The sequence below is a fragment of the Peromyscus californicus genome, unplaced genomic scaffold, assembly GCF_007827085.1.
Source record: "Peromyscus californicus insignis strain IS unplaced genomic scaffold, ASM782708v3 Scaffold_5__1_contigs__length_169319896, whole genome shotgun sequence".
NCBI classification, from domain to species: domain Eukaryota; kingdom Metazoa; phylum Chordata; class Mammalia; order Rodentia; family Cricetidae; genus Peromyscus; species Peromyscus californicus.
This window is the reverse complement of record NW_026294573.1, coordinates 161049391-161070395: the sequence shown is the minus strand read 5'-3', so window position 1 is coordinate 161070395 and position 21005 is coordinate 161049391. Positions and strand designations below refer to the sequence as shown.

The 21005-nt window shown below is 42.6% G+C and overlaps 2 protein-coding genes across 2 annotated transcripts in view; both read right to left on the bottom strand.

The window, feature by feature from the left end:
• Positions 1–20152, bottom strand: part of Mrps28 (mitochondrial ribosomal protein S28) — a 134439-nt gene extending 114287 nt beyond the window's left edge. The window contains exon 1 of the mRNA XM_052715267.1: positions 16564–20152. Coding sequence (XP_052571227.1) covers positions 16564–16773 — 210 coding nt within the window. The 5' untranslated portion in view covers positions 16774–20152. The remainder of the gene's footprint in view (positions 1–16563) is intronic.
• Positions 225–548, bottom strand: LOC128096107 (60S ribosomal protein L39-like). The gene has a single exon (XM_052715268.1). It carries the CDS (start codon positions 506–508, stop codon positions 353–355), a length of 156 nt encoding a protein of 51 aa, XP_052571228.1. The 5' UTR covers positions 509–548; the 3' UTR covers positions 225–352.
• Positions 20153–21005: the final 853 nt, after the last annotated feature.

Here is a 21005-nt window from a genome sequence, read left to right as displayed (position 1 = left end):
TGGATGAATCTCTAATAAAAAAGGCCCCGAGACCAGACTCCAGAGTGTCTTTTGCTTCTGCTGTGCCTTTACATGTCGCTGCTACCATCTTTCTCTGGTATCTGGCATGGTGTGAATGAGTGTGAGGAGATCCCCACTGCCTGTAATATAGTGTGTTTATCTCATGGAAACATCCTGTTCTACCAGGCATTTTTTTTTTTTTTTTGGAAGGTTCTACATTTTATTACTGGACAAACTACTCTCCCAACTTAAAACACGACCAAATTTTCAGGTTAAAATGTTGAACTCCACGTGGTAGGATTGCTTGGTGACCCACAGTTCAGCATAAACTGTCTTGCCATTGTGGGAATCCTTACAGACCCGGCTTTGTTCTCCTCCAGTGTCTTCTCTTGGAGTTGTACCTTATTTTGTTACCAGTTTTCATCCAAATCCACTGAGGAATAGGACGATTTTGCTTTTGTTTCTTGGCCAGGAATTGCTTGATTCTGAAAGTCTTGTGAGAAGACATGGTGAGAAGCCAAGTCAGGAGTCCACCGCACGATGGAGGAGGAAAGGAGAAGAGTCTACCAGGCATTTTTACCTGTTGATTATTATGAAGATGATTTCCTTCTAAGCTGTACTGTTGAATTGATAATAATAATGTTAGTTTATACAAAGTTTTGAGGAATAAAAATATATAAAAGAAAATGTCACACAGCTAGGGCCTATGAGTTTCACCTAAGAAGCTGTATAGAACACAGTTCAGGTTAATGATTAAGGAAAACAACTGAGTCCCAGGAGCCAGGCTGGCTCTAATTCTTTTAATTTTAATGCTAAAAGATGCAGTCACAGGTTTCAGTGTGCACCATTAGCTGCAACAAGGCCTTATCATAACTTCAAGTTAGATCAGATATTTTGATAATAGCTTTGAGGTGAAAAACCCAAGAAGACAATCTAAAGTTTTAGAAAGTTGAGTGAGGAAATCTTCTAAGGTCCCCCAGGCAATGATACCCTTTTCCAGTAGTCTTTTCAGTATTCCCCCCCAACACCCCCACTAACCTGATCACTCATGTTCCCATCCCCACCTGTCCTCAGTCTACTCATGAAATCTCTTATATTTCTCCTTCCCAGGGAGATGTGGGTGTCCTCCCAGGAACTCTCTTTGTTACTCTCTCTGGGTCAATGGATTTTGTAGCATAGTTATCCTTTATTTTACAGCTAATATCCACTTATGAGTGAGTACATATGATGCTTGTCTTTCTCAGTCTGGGCTACCTCAATCAGGAAGATTTTTTTTCTAGTTCTATTTGTCTTAAAATTTCCTGGTGTCCTTGTTTTTAACAGCTGAGTAATACTCCATTGTGTAAATTTATCACATTTTCTTTATCTATTCCTCAGTTGAAGGGCATCTAGGTTGTTTCCAAGTTCTGGCTATTACAAATAAAGCTGCTATGAACATAGTTGAGCAATTGTGCTTGTGGTATCCTTTGAATATATGTCCAAGAGTGGTATAGCTGAATCTAGATTGATTCTCAAAATTTCTGAGAAACCACCATATTGATTTCCAAAGTGGCTGTACAAGTATGCACTCCCACCAGCAATGGAGGAATGTTCTCCTTGCTCCACATCCTCTCCAGCATGAACTGTTGCTTGTGTTTTTTTTATCTTAGCCATTCTGGTAGGTATAAGAGGAAATCTCAGAGTCATTTTGATTTGCATTTCCCTGGTGACTAAGGATGTTGAATTTGAGATTGAATTCAATTCAATGTTGAACTTGACCATTTGAGATTCTTCTGTTGAAAATTCTGTTTAGATCTGTACCCAATTTTTTAATTGGATTATTTGGTTTGTAGATATCTAGTTTCTTGAGTTCTTTATACATTTTGGAAATCAGCCATCTATTAGTTGGTGAAGATCTTTTCCCATTCTGTGGACTGCTGTTTTGTACTACTGATGGTGTCCTTTGCCTGACAGAAACTTTTCAATTTCATGAGGTTGTTGGGGAATATTTGTTTACACTGTATGAAAATGTGTCACTGTGATTGGTTTAAAAAGAGCCGAATAACTAGGCAGGAGAAAATAGGTGGGATTTCTGGGGAAAGAGAGAACTCTGGAAAGAAGAGAGGCAGAAAGATGCCAGTGAGACTCTGAAGAAGTCGGACGTACAGTACAGAGAACAAGTAACCAAGCCACATGGCAGATTGTACATTAATAGAAACAGGTTAATTTAATTTGTAAGAGCTAGTTGGGGACAAGCCTAAGCTAAAGGCCAAACTTTCATAATTAAAATAAGTCTCTGTATTGTTATTTGTGAGCTGGTGGCCCAAAGAAAAATCCAGCTACACAAGGTCCCACTTGATCTTAGTGCCTATGCTATTAGTATTCTGTTCAGGAAGTTTTCTCCTGTGCCAATGCATTCAAGATTATTTCCCACTTTCTCTTCTATCAAGTTCAGTGTATCTGGATTTATGTTGAGATCTTTAATCCACTTGAACTTGAGTTTTGTGCAGGGTGATAGATATGGATCAATTTGCATTCTTCTACATGGCAACATCCAGTTAGACCAGCACCTTTAGTTTAAGATGCTTTCTTTTTTCCATTGTATAATTTTGGCTTCTTTGTCAAAAATCAGGTGTCCATAGGTGTGTGGATTTACATCTGGATCTTCAATTCAATTCCATTGATCCACCTGTCTGTTTTTATGGTAATATCATGTGGTTTTTATTACTATAGCTCTGTTGTACAGCTTGAAATCAGGGATGGTGATACCTCTGGAAGATCTTTTATTGTGCAGGATTGTTTTAGCTACCCTGAGTTTTTTTGTTTTTCCATATGAAGTTGAGTATTGTTCTTTCAAGGTCTGTAAAGAATTGTGTTGAAATTTTAATGGGGACTGCATTGAATCTATAGATTGCTTTTGGTAAGATGGCCATTTTTATTATGTTAATCCTACCGATCCATGAACATGGGAGATCTTTCCATCTTCTGATATCTTCAATTTCTTTCTCCAAATATTTGAAGTTCTTGTCATACAGATCTTTCACTTGCTTCATTAGAGTTACGCCAAGATATTTCATATTATCTGAGGCTATTGAAAGGGAGTTGATTCTCTGATTTCATTCTCAGCCCCATTAATTTTTTTTTTTTTGTATATAGGAGGAGTACTGATTTTCTTGAGTTAATCTTGTATCCAGCCACTTGACTAAAGCTGTTTATCAGCTGTAAGAGTTCCTTGGTAGAGTTTTGGGGGTTGCTTATGTATAATATATCATCTGCAAATAACGATATTTTGACTTCCTCCTTTCCAATTTGTATCCCCTTGATCTCCTTTTGTTGTCTTATTGCTCTAGCTAGAACTTCAAGTACTATATTGAATAGGTATGGAGAAAGTGAACAACCTTTTCTTGTTCCTGATTTTAATGGAACTACTTTGAGTTTCTCTCCATTTAATTTGAAGGTGGCAATTGGCTTGCTGCATATTGCTTTTATTATGTTTAGGTCTATCCCTTGTATCCCTGATCTCTTCAAGACTTTTATCATGAAGAGGTGTTAGATTTTGTTAAAGGCTTTTTCAGTATCTAACGAGATGATCATGTGGGTTTTTTCTTTCAGTTAGTTTATATGGTGAATTACACTGACAGATTTTCATATGTTGAACCATCCCTGTATCTCTGGGATGAAGCCTACTTGGTCATGGTGGATGATGTTTTTGATGTGTTCTTGGATTTGATTTGCCAGTATTTTGTTGAGTATTTTTGCATCAATGTTCATGAGTGAACCTGGTAATTCTCTTTCTTTGTTGAGTCTTTGTGTGGTCTGAGTATCAGGGTGACTGTGGACTCATAGAAAGAATTTGGCAATGTTTCTATTCTGTTTCTGTTTCTTTCCCTCTATTTCTATTTTGTGGAATAATTTGGAGTATTGGAATTAGCTCTTCTTTGAAAGTCTGGTAGAATTCTGCATTAAAGCCATCTGGCCCTGGTTTTTTTGTTTGTTTGCTTGCTTGCTTGCTTGTGAGACTTTTAATGACTGCTTCTATTTCCTTAGGGGTTGTTGCTAGAGTTTTCCTCCCTGGCCCACAGTCAGGACAAATCTCTCTCTCACCCGCCAGTCCCAAGCCGCTCAAACCCGATCAAATAAACACAGAGACTTATATTGGTTTCAAACTGTATGGCCGTGGCAGGCTTCTTGCTAACTGTTCTTACAGCTTAAATTAATCCATTTCTATTAATCTATACCTTGCCACGTGGCTTGTGGCTTACCGGTACTTTACATCTTCCTTATCCTGATGGCGGCTGGCAGTGTCTCCCCCACCAGCTTCCTGTTCTCTCAATTTTCCTCTCTGTTAGTCCCGCCTATACTTCCTGCCTGGCCACTGCCAATCAGTGATTTATTCATTGACCAATCAGCAACACATTTGACATACAGACCATCCCACAGCACTTCCTCCTTTTTTTTTTTTTCAAAAAGGAAGGTTTTAACCTTAACAAAGTAAAATTACATATAATTTGGGAATTTGGACGTAGCTTCTCTTACTACTTCCTGCTGGAAGGGGTTATTGGTCTATTTAAATTATTTATCTGTACTTAACTTAGGTAAGTGGTATCTATCAAGAAAATTGTCCATTTCTTTCAGGTTTTCCAATTTTGTAGAGTATAAGTTTTTGAAGTATTACCTGAAGATTCCCTGGATTTCCTCAAAGTCGGTTGGTATGTCCCCTTTTCATTTCTGATTTTGTTAACTTTGATGTTCTCTCCCTGTCTTTTAGTTAGTTTGGATAAGGGTTTATCTATTTTGTTGATTTTCTTGAAGTACCAACTCTTTGTTTCATTGATTCTTTCTATTATTCTGTTTCTATTTTACTGATTTCAGCCCTCAGTTTGATTATTCCTGCTATCTACTCCTCTTAGGTGTGTCTGCTTCTTTTTGTTCTAGTGCTTTCAAGTGTGCTGTTAAGTCACTAGTATGAGACCTCTCCAAATTCTTCATGAAAGCATTTAGTACTATGAACTTTTCTCTTAGCACTGCTTTCACTGTGGTCCATAAGTTTGGGTATGCTGTGCATTCATTTTCATTGAATTCTAGGAAGTCTTTAATGTCTTTATTTCTTCCTTGACCCAGCAATTAACTCAGCAGAGAGTTGTTCAGTTTCCTTGAGTTTGTAGGCTTTCTGTTGTTTCTTTTGTTGTTAAAATTCAATTTTAATATATAGTGGTCTGATAAGATACATGGTTGCTGTGGGATGGTCTGTATGTCAAATGGTGTTGCTGATTGGTCAATGAATAAAATCACTGATTGGCAGTGGCTAGGCAGGAAGTATAGGCAGGACTAACAGAGAGGAGAATTGAGAGAACAGGAAGCTGGGGGAGAGAGACACTGCCAGCCGCCATGATGAGAAACAGCATGTAAAGATGCCGGTAAGCCATGAGCCATGTGGCAAGGTATAGATTAATGGAAATGGATTAATTTAAGCTGTAAGAACAGTTAGCAAGAAGCCTGCCACGGCCATACAGTTTGAAACCAATATAAGTCTCTGTGTTTACTTGGTCGGGTCTGAGTGGCCGTGGGACTGGCGGGTGACAGAGATTTGTCCTGACTGTGGGCCAGGCAGGAAAACTCTAGCTACAAATGGCGCCCAACGTGGGCAAGAGTTTCCACCTAAAAACTGAGAAAAAAGATTCTAAAATGGAGCTAAAAACAGTTCCTAACTGTCTCTCTCAAATGAGCAGCAGCTGCCGGTTTGAGCTACTGGCGGGTTCCTGGCGTGTGCACTTGACCTGCAGTATGGCGGGAATGAGGCCTCTGCAAGTGGCACATTAAGCTGCGTGGTGGATTTAGCCTTTGGTAGTACAAAAAACAAAAAAAAGAGGTTTCTGGGCTACATGCTGCTTGGATAAAAACATAGACCCACTATTTCTGAGAATTGATGGCTCCCAGAGCTGGCGGAAAACGTACCACCGCCATGTTGGGAAGCTGAAGTGGGTGGAGCCAGCAGCCATAGCGCCAGCGCTGTTTCAGGCTTAGAAGGCTGCAGTTTAAAGCAGTAGGCTCAAGCTAATATAAAAAATAAGCCACGTAAAGATGGCTACCACACAGAGAATCTGGATTATGTTCTCTTTGATATTCATAAATGAAGAAAAACATTTGATTACAAAAGCTGTTAAGTTATGCCAAAATGTATATTTTAAAGGTACCTTGACTTCAAAATTTGGATGTAAGGATATGTTGCTTTGGAAAGGAGGCTCTGCTTTTGTTTCCACAGAAAGCCAGAGGCTATGGATTTGTTCCAGATTAAGACACATCAGGTTTGACCAGCCAAGACCACCTAAAAGGTCTCTGATGACACCATGGCCCAGATGATCCAACATCCAGAACCGTTTCAAGGCAACTGGCTCAGACGATACACCCTCATGGACTACTCCATAACCCTAAAATATTCTTTGTGTCCCCATAAGATACAGCGCCCCCCTCCAGCAGGAAGTAGTAAGAGAAGCTACGCCCAAATTCCTAAATATACCAAGCTAACTTTGGAGATGTGTAAAGGTTAAAACCTTCCTTTTTAAGAAAAGAAAAGGGGAAGTGCTGTGGGATGGTCTGTATGTCAAATGTGTTGCTGATTGGTCAATGAATAAATCACTGATTGGTCAGTGGCCAGGCAGGAAGTATAGGCAGGACTAACAGAGAGGAGAATTGAGAGAACAGGAAGCTGGGGGAGAGAGACACTGCCAGCCGCCATGATGAGAAACAGCATGTAAAGATGCCGGTAAGCCATGAGCCATGTGGCAAGGTATAGATTAATGGAAATGGATTAATTTAAACTGTAAGAACAGTTAGCAAGAAGCCTGCCACGGCCATACAGTTTGTAACCAATATAAGTCTCTGTGTTTACTTGGTCGGGTCTGAGTGGCCGTGGGACTGGCGGGTGACAGAGATTTGTCCTGACTGTGGGCCAGGCAGGAAAACTCTAGCTACACATGGTGTTATTTCATTTCTTTTTAATTTGTTGAGACTCACTTTGTGGCCCAGTATGTGGTCAATTTTGGAGATGGTTCCAAGAGGTACTGAGAAGAAGGTATTCTTTTGTGTTTGGGTGAAATGTTCTGAAGATATCTGTTAGGTCCATTTGAGTCATAATGTCTGTTAGTTCTGTTATTTCTCTGTTTAGTTTCTGTCTAGACAACCTGTCCATTTGTGAGATGGAGTGTTAGTCTCCCACTTTTATTGTGTGTGGTTCTATGTATGATTTACGCTTTAGTAATGTTTCTTTTATAATGTGAGTGCCCTTGTATTTGGGGCATAGATGTTCAGAATTGAGACATCATCTTGGTGGATTTTTCCTTTGATAAATATGAAATGCCCTTCTCTTTCTCTTTTGATTAATTTTGGTTAGAAGTCTATTTTGTTAGATATTAGAATAGCTATACCAGCTTGCTTCTTAGGTCCATTTGATTGGAAAATCTTTTTCCAACCCTTCAGTCTGAGGTAATGTCTATTTTTGATGTTGAGGTGTATTTCTTGTACGTAGCAGAATGATGGATCCTGTTTTTGTGACCATTCCGTTAGCCTGTGTCTTTTTATTGGAGAATTGAGTCCACTGATATTGATGGATAATAATGACGAATGATTGTTAATTGTTTATGTTAATGTTTCCCTTCTTTGAGTTTTGCTGGTGTGAGATTATCCATTGCCTGTGTTTTTGTGGGTGTAGTTAACTTCCTGGGGTTGGACTTTTCCTTCTAGTACCTTCTGTAAGGCTGGGTTTGTGGATAGATATGCTGTGGGATGTTCTGTATGGCAAATGTGTTGCTAATTAGTCAATAAATAAAACACTGATTGGCCGTTGGCTAGGCAGGAAGTGTAGGCGGGGCAAGGAGGAGAATAAAGCTGGGAAGTGGAAGGCTGAGTCGGAGAGACACTGCCAGCCGCCACGATGAGAAACAGCATGTGAAGATGCCGGTAAGCCACGAAGCATGTGGCAAGGTATAGATTTATGGAAATGGATTAATTTAAGCTGTAAGAACAGTTAGCAAGAAGCCTGCCACGGCCATACAGTTTGAAACCAATATAAGTCTCTGTGTTTACTTGGTCAGGTCTGAGCGGCTGTGGGACTGGCAGGTGATAGAGATTTGTCCTGACTGTGGGCCAGGCAGGAAAACTTAAGCTACATAGATATTGTTCAAATTTGACTTTGTCATGGAATATCTTGTTTTCTTCATCTATAGTGTTTGACAGTTTTGCTAGGTATAGTAGTCTGGGCTGGCATCCATGATCTTAAGAGTCTGCAAGATATCAGTCCAGGCCCTTCTGGATTTTAGGGTCTCTGTTGAGAAATCAGGTGTGATTCTAATACGTCTGCCTTTATTTGTTACTTGGCCTCTTTGTTCTGTACGTTTCATGTTTTGATTATTATGTGGTGAGGGGATTTTCTTTTCTGATCCAATCTATTTGGTGTTTGTTCTGTAATCTTCTTGTACCTTTATAGGCATGTCCTTATTTAGGTTGAGAAAATTTTCTTCTATGATTTTGTTAAATATTTTCTCTGGGTTTTGAGCTGGGTTTCTTCTCCTTCTTCTATTCCTATTATTCTTACATTTGGTCTTTTCAGTGTCCCAGATTTCCAGGATGTTTTGTATTAGGAATTTTTTAGATTTAACATTTTTTTTGAATGATGAATCTATTTCCTCTATTGTGTCTTCTACACCTGAGATTCTCTCTTCTATCTCTTGTATTCTATTGGTGATATTTGCATGTGTAGTCCCTGTTCAATTCCCCAGATTTTCCATATCCAAGATTCCCTCCATTTGTGATTTCTTTATTGCTTCCATTTCCATTTTCAAGTCTTGGTTTCCTTTATCTGTTTGTTTTTTCTTGTCTTTTGGGGGGATTTATTAATATCTTCCTTTTTTTTTTGGTCTGTCTTTTCCTCTATTTCTTTAAGAGATTTTTTTCATATCCTCTTTAAGGACCTCTATCTTCATAAAATCGTTTTAAGGTCATTTTCTTTTATTTTAATTTATTTATTTTTATTTTATGTGTATCCGTGTTTTGCTTGCAAGTATGCATGTATGAGGGTATCAGATCTTGGAGTTACAGACAGTTGTTAGCTGCCATATGGGTCTGGTAATTGAACCCAAATCCTCTGGAAGAACAGTCAGTGCTCTTAACCACTGAACCATCTCTCTACCCCTTAAAGTCATTTTCTTGTGCTTCAGCTGTGTTGGATTTTTCTGGTCTTGCTGTTGTGGAATACCTGGGTTCTGGTGGTGCCATATTGCCTTTTCTGTTATTGATTTTCACTGGTATTTAGGGATCTGGATTTGGGGTGATTATAGGTCTAGGTGTTGATTCCTGTATTTGTCTTTGTTAGATGGGTGTTTTTGTTTCTTGGTTTCTCTTTCTTCTTTGGTCTTATGGCCTAAATGCCAAGGGTTCTGGTGACTAGCATGTCTTTAGGTCCAGTAAGATGTCCCCTCTGGGGTTTTTGGGTCTAGGTGTCCCTAGATCCAGCTGGCTGTGGTAAAGCCAAAGTCTTCTTCCAAAGTTGTAGAGCAAGATATGGAGCCCAGGGGAGGGAGTGCAGACTGGGGTTCCTAGATCAATCTGGTCTGGCCTATGAGGCCCTTAGGACCAGCCTGGCCTCCAGTACAGCTGCCAGGACTGGGATCACTAGATCTGGCCTGTGTTCTAGTAAAGCTGATGTCTGCTTCTGAAGCTGTAGACCTGGGATTCCTAGATCTGGCCTGGCCTCTGGTCAAGTGAAGTTGCAGATCATGGTATAGAGACTGAGGTTAGGGGTAGGGGAGCAGGGTGTATATGCAGTCTGGGGTTGTTGGACAGGTTTTAAAAGGGGTTTTGTGGGTAGTGGGCAGTGCTTTACCTGGGGTTCCTAGGACCAGCCTGGCTTCCCATAAGGCTGCCGGGGCTGTGGGCCCTAGTATGGAGCCAGTGGAAGCGGTGCAGTCTGGGGTTATTGGGCAGGTTTTAAGGAGTGTTAGCTGGCAGTGGGTGGTGTCTTACCTGGGGTTCCTAGATTGGCAGAAGCTAGTTCCAAGTGCTTTAAATAATGAATTATATATTTTACAATAATCCCTTAACAGTAGTTTTTTAAAGAAATACTTCTAGAAGAGGCTGGAGAGACAGCTCAGCAGGTAAGAACACTGGCTATTCTTCCAATGGACTGGGTTCAACTACCAGCACACATATGGTAGCTCACAACTGTCTACATTCCAGTCCTGGGGGAGGCAATGCCATCTTCTGGCCTCCTTACATGCACATGATACACTAACATACAGAGAGAGAGAGAGAGAGAGAGAGAGAGAGAGAGAGAGAGAGAGAGAGAGAGAGAGAGGCAAACACTCATACACCTGAAAATTTAAAAATTTTTTAAATACAACTAGTAAATAAAGCAAAACCATGAATTTAAACCAAGACTTTCTGAATCGAAAGAGTATACTCTTTTACAGTGATGTAGCTGAAGACTATCTACAATATGAACCAATTGTGCTTTTAACTATATATGTATATATACTTAGTTTATATTTGTGTATGTATGTGTGTATACACTAATGTACATACATAAAATTCAGGAGCATATATTTAAAAACTCCTCTCGATCCTTGGTAATGATTTACATTTCACATAATACCTTCCTTGTTATTTAAACTCTTTTTAAATTGTTGTGTGATTTTTTTTGTGTTCTGACAAATAAAGCTTGCCTAAAGATCAGAGGGCAGAGGTAGCTACTAGTTAACCATAGAGCCCAGGCAATGGTGGCACACACCTTTAATCCCAGCACTTGGGAGGAGGAAGCAGGAAGATCAGGAGTTCAATGCCACCCTGGGCTACAAGAGATTGAACCAGTCTAAAAAAGAAACAGCAGGGGTGCATGCCTTTAATCCCAGCACTAGGAAGGTGGAGACAGGACTATAAGGTAGGTGGAGGCAGGATCTTGGCACCCAATTAGGTCTGAGATTTGTAGAGGTAAAAAGTCTCTAGTGGCTGCTGCTCTGCTTCTCTGATCTCCAGGCAAGTTTTATTTGTCAGAACACAAAGTATCATACAACATACAATAAATGTCGCTTTTATAATTTGTAAATAAATTCTTTCAAAAGTCCTGATGACACAGTATTTATTCATCTTCTAATTTTAGGGTACTCTTCAATTAATTAAACCCAGAAACTCCAAAACATGATATGACTTTTCTCATAAACTACATTCCTATCAGTCCTTAACAGCTGCGTGCATTCCTCACCACTATATTCGGTATGTCTCTAAGACAGAAATGTACCAAAAACTGCCAGGAAACACTAAAATTAAAAAACTATCAGGGCATCGGCAGCTTTCTCACCACTCTGAAGTCATTTTTACCCCATCATTCTTATGAAGAAGCACATTTAACTTACAGCCCAAACTCTCCTCTTGTGCAAAGTCTGTGAGAAGTCACAAGCAGATCACTGCTTAGACAGAGCAGTGTGAAGTAACTGAAGTTTCAGCACAACTATGTATACTACTTATCCATGCATTCATTTGTTAGACCTGTTTAACCTTCATTGTCAACTTGAGCAGACAATGGAATCATGTAGGAGGCACACCTCTGGGCATGTATGTGAGAGTGTTTCCAGAGAGACTGAAATGAGGAGGAGACTCACCCTGGATATGGGTGGCACTACCCAACAGGCTGAGGTCTCCTTCAAGAGGAAAAGGGAAAATGAGAAAGAAAACTGACTACCACCACTCATCTCTCTGTTTTCTGGCTCCGGGCACACATAACCAGCTGTTTCTGCTCCTGATGCCTAGGTCTTCTCTACCAATGGGGCTATGCCTTCAAACTATGGTTAGAAAGAAATCCTTTCTTCCTTAAGCTGCTTGTTGTCAGGTACTTGTTCACAGCAAGGAGGAAAGTAAGTAAGACAGTGAATATTTACTGACTACCCACCACAGTTCACACACTGTGCTCAATCCCGGGAACAAACCAGAAGAAGAGAGAAAAAGACCTTTGCCCTCCTGAAAGCTCATTCTAATGGGGGAGAGAGCCAAGGAAAACTTTATATCCTCAAGTGTACTAAAGTGGCACAAGCTATCATGTTTGTTTGAAATTACTAAGGCCTATAAGTTAGGATTAGACATGTGCATGGTATCTTTGTTATGTTGGGGTTTTCTATTTCTCCAGTGAAAGACTTTATTTTATTTTTGTCTTGTTGAAGTCTACAGTACAATCTGTAGTTATAGCATAGGCCTACTTACTTTTTTTTAACTTCTTTTTTTTTTTTTGAGGGAGTGGGAGGCTGGGGGCATGCCACAAGGCACATGTGGAGGTCACAGAAGAGTTTGTAGGGATCAATTCTCTCCAGGTCAGGAGGCTTGGTAACAAATGCCCTCCCACCCCCAAGTGACATTTTTAAATAACATTTTCATGACTTCTTTATAACATAAACCCAGACCACTCACAGTGACACATGGGGGGTCGGAGAACCACAAAATTGAGGCCAGCTTCAGGTGATATTAGGGAACCTGTCTCAAAACAAAATGCCTGTTGCTGGAGCTGTGTTAGAGCTTGAGTCCAGCACATACAAGGCTGGAGGATACCCCAGGGAAGTGTTTTAGTGCAGTTTTGGGGTACTTATAGCAAAACTGAGATGGTAATATCCCATGTAACTCTTCCCCAATCCTTACAGTCTCTATTCTCCACAACCTCAACCAGTGTGAATCTGACGCATGGTGAAACCCCATGGTCACAAAAGCTTCTCACGAATGGGGCAGTAAGAGTTCATTTAAAGAACAAGCTAGTTCTGAACGCATCACTGAAAAGCTGCCTCATTATGTCTAGTTATAGATCCCAGCTTTAGAATGATAATTCAATTGCAGGGTTCCAGTTGAGATGCTACAAAGCTGGGACCCTGTAAAATAACCCAGCCTCCTGACATCTTCCTCTCCAAGGTATTTCCTTCCCACTAAACCAAGACTTCCAAGAATTATGAACAACAGATTGGTGAACTACATGTCACAACCAAATGTATTTACTCGCTAGGTAGCAGAATAATGTTTGCTAAGCTGTGTTAGATTAAGAAAAACTTGGAGACTCCATGGAGACTCCATGCAGTATGAGTTGGGCAGAGCAAACGTAAAATGTTCTGGGCTGCCAGGAAACACCTCACCTCCTCCTGGGAAAACAGAGCACCCTAATTAGAACAAAATTCAGAAGGACAGGAAATCATGGTCATATCTCAGATCTTTCTTTCATTAAACTGATCAATCACTGTTGATTATGTGAAACCCACAGATATGATTAAAATTTCCAATAAGTTGTCCTTAAAATAGGGAGATTAATGCAGGGTCATTATGAGGTAATAAGTATGAGGAGAACTCAGTTTATCACTGTCAGCTTTGAAGATGTAAGAAGTAGCTCCTGAGTTAAAGAATACTGTGTCCCCACAGGAGGGAACAGACAAGGAAAGTTACTCCCCTAAACATAAAGAATTGAAACTTTCAATATCTCCTTTTTTAGGATACTTAGACTCCTTAAGAACTCTTACTGTGCAAACTTGTATAGCCAATATGGAAATCAGTGTGGTGGTTTCTCAGGAAGATGGGAATTGATCTACCTCAAGATCCAGCTACACCATTCTTGGGCATATGCAAAAAGGATGCTTCATCCTACCACAGAGACTCTTGCTCAACCACATTCACTGCTACTCTATCCATAATAGCCAGAAATTGGAAACAACCTAGATGTTTCTCAACAGAAGAAAAGATAAGAAAATGTGGTACATTTGCATAATGGAGTACTACTCAGCTGTTTAAAAAAAGTGAAATCTGCAAGTAAATGGATGAAATAGAAAAATCATCCTGGATGAGTTATCCCAGACCCGGAAAGAGAAATGTGGTTATGTATTCTCTTATATGTGGCTATGAACTGTTAAGTCAATGATAACCAAGCTACAATCCATAGAACCATAAAAGTTAGGTAGAGAGTAAAGGACTTGAGGGAACAGATAGATCTCCCTAGGAAAAGGGAATAGAATAGTTATGGATGGATTGGGGGTGGGGCTGGATGGGAGGATTAAGTGGGGAGGGGAAGGAGAGAGGAGACCAAAGGAAGGAATCTGGGGAGAGACAGCTATGACTAAGGGCCATTTGAAAGCAGTATGCGAACCTAATACAGCAGAAGCTTCCTAAAATATAGACATATATGAAGGCGATCTAATTGGCATCATCAAATTATGGGGAGACAGAGCCCCAATCGGCCATCTCTTGTCACCAAATGAAGCTTCCAGTCCCAGGACTGAGTCACATCTAATTTGAGTTGTTGGCCAAATAAGTCCCATGGGAACCCCCAAACCACCTAGGCTGTTGACAACACTACAGGCTGCTCCCCACAAGCTGACAGCAGGGCCCCATTGCTGAAGACAACACCTAGACAACTTATTGAACGTGGAGAAGTTGAGCTGGTGCCTACATAGAGCCTTCCCCCTTACATTTTAGCATATTTGGTACAGGAAGGTACTCCGCATGGTACTAAAAGAAAAACATAAATACCCACCCAGTCATAAACTCTTGGATCTAAAATGATGTCCTGCCTACAAAATGTGCTAGTGCAATGGTGGCACAAAGCTCATGGGAGTAATTAACCAATATCTGATTTGACTTAAGGCTCACTCCATGAGATGCTTGGGTGACCAAGAAACTGACACTAGAGAACTCAGGGACCTAAGGTAAACACAACTGTATTTATAATTTATATATATATATATATGTGTGTGTGTGTGTGTATGTATATGTATATGTATATATATATATATATATATATATATATATTAGCAGTAACACTCTACTATACTCATAGATCAGTGCCTTGCTCCCTCCTGCAGCAGATGGGAACAAAAACAGAGACCACAGCCAGACCTTATGCAGAGAGTGAGAGATTTTGGAACACTCTGCTCTTAAACAGGATGGCTCTATCCCTCCCCTCAGGGTGAACCCCAGGAAAGAAGAGGTAGAAACAGTGTAAGACCCAGAGGGGGTGGAGGACACCAGGAGAACAAGGCCCTCTAAATCAACATGAGCAAAGCTCATATGAACTCAGAGACTGAAGTAGCATGGACAGGCCCTAGGTCTGCACCAGGTCCTCTACATACATATTATGGCTTCCAGTTTACTGTTTTTTATGGGACTCCTGAGTGTTGGAACAAGCGCCTTCTCTTGGACTCTTTTCCTTCTGTTTGCTTTAACCAATTCCAATGTTTTAGTTTTCATCTTTTTATGTTTTATCTTATTATAAAAAAGAACTTCTACTGTCCTACTGCTGTGGGATGTCTTTCTGTATGCTGTGAATACGTGTGGCTCCCATTGGATAATAAATAAAGCTGTTTTGGCCTATAGCAAGAAAGCTTACAGCCAAGCGGGAAATTCAAGCAGAGATACAGAGGGAAGAAGGACGGAGTCGAGAGAAATGCCAGCAGCTGCCGAAGGAGGATAAGATGTCAGGAGAATGCTAACGCCAGGGCCATGTGGTAACATAGATTAATAGAAAGAGCTGGCTAGCAAGAAGCTTGAGCCATAGGCTATACAGTCTGTAATTAATATAAACCTCTTGATTATTTATTTTATAAATGGCTGCGGGACCGTGGGGCCAGGCAAGACCGAGAAACTTCCAGCTACAATCCTACAAGTAAAAATTTGTGTTTTAGCCACTACATGTGACAAAAATCACAAAATTGTGTTGTAGGGTCCTTCCCATCATGCGATAAAAGAAAAGTTTTGACACTAAAATGACCCCTTGATCCAGAGAAATGTCTACATGTGTACTGTTCCATACTACTCCCTAGAGAGTGAAAACAGGAATTCAGTCTTTTCTTATGTAACCCAATTTAACGTATAACCAAATCTAATAATTAAAAAAATCCCAGCCTTGTCCTTATGTCTATGTCCACTATCTCATGTATCTAAACGTTTTATCCTATTTTTTTTTTACAAGCGTTTACATTTTCATTCTACACTTCCATTTTACATAAATGGAAAAAAATTTTAAGGTCATTTTCAGAAAATGAAAGTGAAACACTGACAGATCAAATCATGCGCCCAGCTCACAGAAGCTGTAACTGTCATTCGCCTGTCAATCCCCGATGGACTCAGTTTAGATGTTCATGCCAGGCCAGAAGCCTCCAGCTCCTTGAGGCAGAGCTAAGGCCTGGAGCCCTTTTCCTGCCAGTTCCAGGGGCCGCCCCGCAGAACCCGCCGGCTAGCCGGCCCAGAATGACGCGCAAGGGGACGCGGAGAGAGCCCACCCTGCCGTAAATGCGGCGGCCAAGTGTTCGGAAGAGAAAGAAAACCTAAGCCCCACGCTCCGCTGCAGGAGGTCAAGGGGAGGACGCGACACCCGCCGTCCCGTCCCTCCCCGCCACTAAGTCACCGGCGTAGCCTCCCAGGGACAGAACCCCGCCCCGCCCCGCCCCCATGCTAGCCCCGCCCCAGCGTCGCACGCTAGCCCCGCCCCAGCGTCGCACGCTAGCCCCGCCCCAGCGTCGCACGCTAGCCCCGCCCCACGCTGGCCCCGCGTCGGGACGTGGGGCCGCGAGGCCCACTCACCAGCCCGAGCTCCGCCTTCCGCTGCAGCTCCGAGATTCGCTCCAGAGCGCTCGCGAAGCCGCCTGAGCGCGCCCGAGGAGCGGAGGAGTCGCGGGCCGCGCTCTCGGAGCCACTCTCCGTGCTGGCCTTTCGAAAGGGCTTGGAGAAGAGAAGCGCTCTTAGGAATCGGCTCCCTGCAGCCCCGGCATGGGAGCCTCCCAGCGCCGCCATGACGCCTGCGCGACCTCTCACCTCTGGCCCTTTGCGCACGCTCGCGGGTCAGGGGGCGGGTCGAGGATAGCCCCGCCCACCACCTTGGCGCCGGGCATGCCCGCGGCGTAGGAGGACTTAGGGCAGGTGCCTGACCACCAGCGGACCGCTGAGGGCGTGGAGAAGGTGTGTGCCTCAGAGGGGACGCCACAGCTGGCCACAGCTGCTCTACCTCACCGTCTCCAGCGGTCCCCTTAGCCTGTGGGAGTTGGGAGCCCCAAGCCCGCCAGCGCCTCCCGCCCCTTGATATTCACCACTTCTGAATGCTTCATACTTGACACTTGAAAACAGCTTTTAGTATCCGCACTCCAATTTTGTAATCTCTAGGAAGGAAGGCGATTGATTGCCTTTGCAAATGGACATAAAGTTGTTTGTGACACTGGTGGCAGGTCTGTCCTTGGCTACTTCTGTCGTCAGTCACCCGCCTTACAAAAACAATCTGAGAAGTTTTATCCGGGATACCTACCATCCCTTCTCGTGGTTGCAGAGTGTGCCTGGGCATAGCACTTAACCCCACACAAATACTTGGGGTTTTTTGTTTGTTTGTTTGTTTTGTCTTCAGCGAAAATCCCCAGAATTTGTCCACCCACTTCAGAATCAAACTTAACACCACCTAACACGAAGTGTTCGGCAATTAAGTGGGTCCACTCATCTAATAATCAGTTCGAGGCTAGCCTACACATTACTAAAACCGGGGCAGGTGCCACAGTTTTCTCTGTTGTTTGCTAACAGAAACTTTCTGTTGGAATCGGGGTCTTATGGAGCCCAGGCCAGTCTTGAGCTCACCATGTAGAACAAGCTGACCTCAAACACCTGAACCTCTGCTTCTCCCTGAATGGTGAGGTTTTTGCAAGCACCGTCGCCACCAGGACTGACCCTCTTTTATGTCGTTTGACTGTTAATTTAAATCTTCCTCAATGTCATAGGTGGTGCACCTTGGAGTCACTTAAAACTCAACCTTACTAGCCACTGTAGGGAGAATCCTAAAAATTCAGTAGGTGCCTCAAAGGCAATCTAATCCAGGTGAGGTCTTACTCTACACACTGAAACTCAATTCTGCTGACAGTTCAGGGGATTCTTGTCTGAAATGCCATTCTCTACGGCTATTGCTACTTTCAGTTCCTTTCAAAAACAATGTAGCAAATTGTAGAGCACGGCCAGCGACCTTTAAGAACCCTCAGGAGTCCTGAGTAACCTTTATCTTGGGCAATCCAGTATCACGTTGCTGATGTGGTTTCCCACTTGCGAAAGCAAACTGCTAACCAATGCCAAGTTTAAGGAACTGCTTTGCAAACTTAAATCATACCATTTTATAAACGTAAATCATAACAGTGCTTGCCTAGCATGCCAAGGCTGCAGGTTCACTCTTCAGTATAAAACCTGCATCTGGATGAACAGAACAAATGAGGCTACTGAGGTCCCATCTTCAACCAACAGACTTGTCATATTCATGTCCTGCCTCACCTAGAGGAGAAACCTGAAAGACAGACGGAGCTATTGGGGAGACAATTGCTGGAGCTTCTTATTCTTCCTGTTGGGGGGCTATAGGCACTCTCAGTACAAGTAGAATATGCCTTGAAGTTTTTTACTTGAAAATAGAGAGTAGAAAAGTGAGGGTTCATATTCAAGTTTTAATTGGAATTTCTCTATAGAGTGGATTGTGCTCATCTGATAAGCCATGGGTTGTGGAGAAAATGCCCAATGCCGGGTGTGGGACACCTTCCCTCAAGTTGTCGGTCAGAGGTGACCTGGAGACCCCTGGCACAATACAGACTATTGTCCTTATTCTTGTTTGCCCATCGGAACTTGACGGTAAAGCTGTTGCTGAAGACACTGCACGTCTTCATCCCAGAACAGGGAGAAATCAAGTTGGAGCTGGCCAGGCTAGCTCCCCATGTACTACTAGAAGGTGCTATGCAGACTGCTGAAGGGCAGCGTCGTCAGCAGTTTTACCCAGCTCTGAACCCTGTGAACTCCAATAATTACCAGCATGGCAGACTATGCCCGTGGGTGCTATGGTAGCATGAACGTGAGAAGGTGATCAAACTCTTCCTGGTTGGTTTTTAAGGTTTGCTCCACAGGCGGTGGAACCCACCTGGTTGCTACAAATCCGGCCAAAAACAACTAAACAATTACTACTTTTGCTAAGTGGACGTAGCATCCAACTGCTCTCTAAATTTCTCTCTCTCTACTCACAGATTCATGCCGTTCACAGAGCTCATCATTAGTTTCTTTGCCCAGTAGATGGTGGTTAACAAGGAACGGCTGTCACAGTGTCTGAAACCTGTGCCTGGGGCGTGCTCAGCCACAAAGGGGACATCTGCATCACCATTACCACCCCAAGGCTCAGGGACTGGAAAACCTGGAAAAAAGATGAAGACCCAAGGGTCTGGGAGCATCAAAGCTCAAGTGCTTTCTTGACGTGACAGGATCCCTGAACTCAGACTCCCAGCAGCCGGGTTGTCCAAGAGGGGCCTGCACATTGTGATCCTAACTTCTAAAATAGACTGGGATGTGGTCCTTGAGCCCCACCCCTAACTCAGGAGCTATGGACAGTCGATAGCTTCGGGGGAGGGAGAATCAAGTTGTTGTTGTTTTTAAGGTTGTGGCTCCACCTTTTTAAAGAGTTGACTACACTCCAGCGGATGGCCCAACACCCAGAACTGTGACAGCACAATTTGGAATCAATGGGTATTAAAAGTGAAAAAAGAAAGACGGGAAGTTGGGAGTAGGGAGGTAGAAACAGATAAGGGAGGAGTTGAGAGGAAGACTTGGGAGTAGATGTGATTAAAATATATGCAATCCTCCAAAATTTATTTTTAAAACTGAAGTAGTGAGGAGATGGGAATTTTGAGCTGGGGGCCAACCTGAGCTAAGTAGTGACAGCCTATCTTAAAAACAAAGTGTGGTGGGGCATGTATGTGATCCCTGTACCTGGTAGACAACCAGGATAATCAAGACTTCAAGGTAGTCCGTGGCAACATAGCAAGATTGAAGTCAGCTTCAGCGGTATGAGACCCTGCCTCAAAAGACAAAGCCAAGTGAGGCAACAGAGGGGCGTGTCTGAAGGACTTCTGCCTCCACAGGCACCAACGGGAGCATCCACTGGTGGCAGCAGTGCCCGCCTCTTCTGACTGGCTTTATTAGAACACAGGTTCTTCACAGTTCCAGCTTTATTCGTACACATTGAAGAAATGTGCATAGCAGATAGCCAGGAAAGAGAATAAACACACTTAACGCCCTGATCACATCTCCTGGCTATGGGCTCATCTACCACGACATACAACCCACCTCACCCTCAAGAACACCAGTGTAAAGAAAGGCACTTACTAAAAATCTCCATAAGTAAGTAAGTATTAAGCTGGGCAGTGGTGGTGCATGCCTAAATCCCAGCCCTGGGGAGGCAGAGCCAGGCAGATCTCTGAGTTCGAAGCCAGCCTGGTCTACAGAGCGAGATCCAGGACAGGCACCAAAATTACACAGAGAAACCCTGTGGGGGGCGGGGGGGGGGGGGGGAGCTATTTGTGGCTTGATGGACGTGACTTAGAGGTGATTAGAAATTTATGCCTCTTGGGTTGGGGTGTGGCTCAATAATATAGCACTTGCTCAGCATGTCTAAGGCAAGCCCTGTGTTCAACCCCCAGTACCACATAAAAATAAAGGGGAAAAATATGCTTAACTGATCAGAAAAGTCTGGAAGAAAGGTCCCAAGTCATGGGTAAGATACACTGTGACACTAAAGACATTCATTTCAGCCACATTAGAGGACAAAGAGGTCACTGAGGATACCATTTTGGGAGTTGGGATAATACTAAAAACTAGTCATATTGAAGAAAAACAAAATCCTAGAAATGAAATGAAAAATAAAGCATGTGGAAGTGAAGGGGTTTTAATATATGCGTTCATATGTGTGAGGTGCACATGTCGGCATGCATGTGGAAGCTAGAAGTTGATGTTGGGTGCCATCTTTCTATGAGGACCCAGGTCTTCATGCTGGCATGGCAAGCACTGTCCGTGGAGCCATCTCCCCAGTCCCGAAGTTGAGACTCTTAGGTCACAACCAATGACACATATGACTTGAACATGAGATTGCTTGGACTTGGTAGGAACTGAGTCACTAGTTCACTGGAGTACAAGGCCTTGTGATGAGTGCACACAGGCCCTGAACTCACAGCCTACATCAGCATATGGAA